Below are 485 nucleotides of genomic sequence, written 5' to 3'. Positions count from 1 at the left end.
CCCCCGCAGACAGGCCCTGCCCCCCACCCCCGGGTGCAGCGGGGCCCAGACCGGGATTTGAGGCACGGAGGGGGCTGTTCCGACCCTTTGCTGCCCCCCCATCCTTCCTGGGGTGACCCTCCTCCCCGAACACAGGGACTCGCGGAGGACGTCTCTGGCCTCCTAACACACTGCCCGCCGCTCCCCACGGGGCCCCGGGGCGCGGGCGCAGGCCCTGACCGGGTGCTGGGGCGGACGCCGCCCGTGACGCCAGTGCTCTGCTTCCAGAATGCACTTTCTGAGGCCCGCCGCTGCCCTGGACGCCTGGCCCTGAGCGCCCTCGCAGGGGCCCTGGCCCTGCCCGCCGCTGCCCAGCCCTGCCTGTTTCTGCACCCCGCCTGGCGCATGCTTCTGCCTCAGACCCGTGCTGGGTCCCGCAGTCTGGAAGAATAAAGGCCCGTGCTCAGCATGAAGGCAGCTCTCGCTCTGGGGTTCCCACGCCGGGG

The 485-nt window shown here is 72.4% G+C and overlaps 1 protein-coding gene across 1 annotated transcript in view; it reads right to left on the bottom strand.

The window, feature by feature from the left end:
* Positions 1-395: 395 nt before the first annotated feature.
* The window catches only part of ABCG1 (ATP-binding cassette, sub-family G (WHITE), member 1), a 42,005-nt gene continuing 41,915 nt past the window's right edge, over positions 396-485 (bottom strand). Inside the window, exon 3 of the mRNA XM_012731037.1 lies at positions 396-420. Within this exon, the coding sequence (XP_012586491.1) occupies positions 396-420 (25 nt within the window). The remainder of the gene's footprint in view (positions 421-485) is intronic.

The sequence above is a fragment of the Condylura cristata genome, unplaced genomic scaffold (assembly GCF_000260355.1).
Source record: "Condylura cristata isolate star-nosed mole 26May11 unplaced genomic scaffold, ConCri1.0 scaffold00003, whole genome shotgun sequence".
Lineage (NCBI taxonomy): Eukaryota > Metazoa > Chordata > Mammalia > Eulipotyphla > Talpidae > Condylura > Condylura cristata.
The sequence above is the reverse complement of the archived record's forward strand: the minus strand, read 5'-3'. Positions and strand labels throughout refer to the sequence as shown.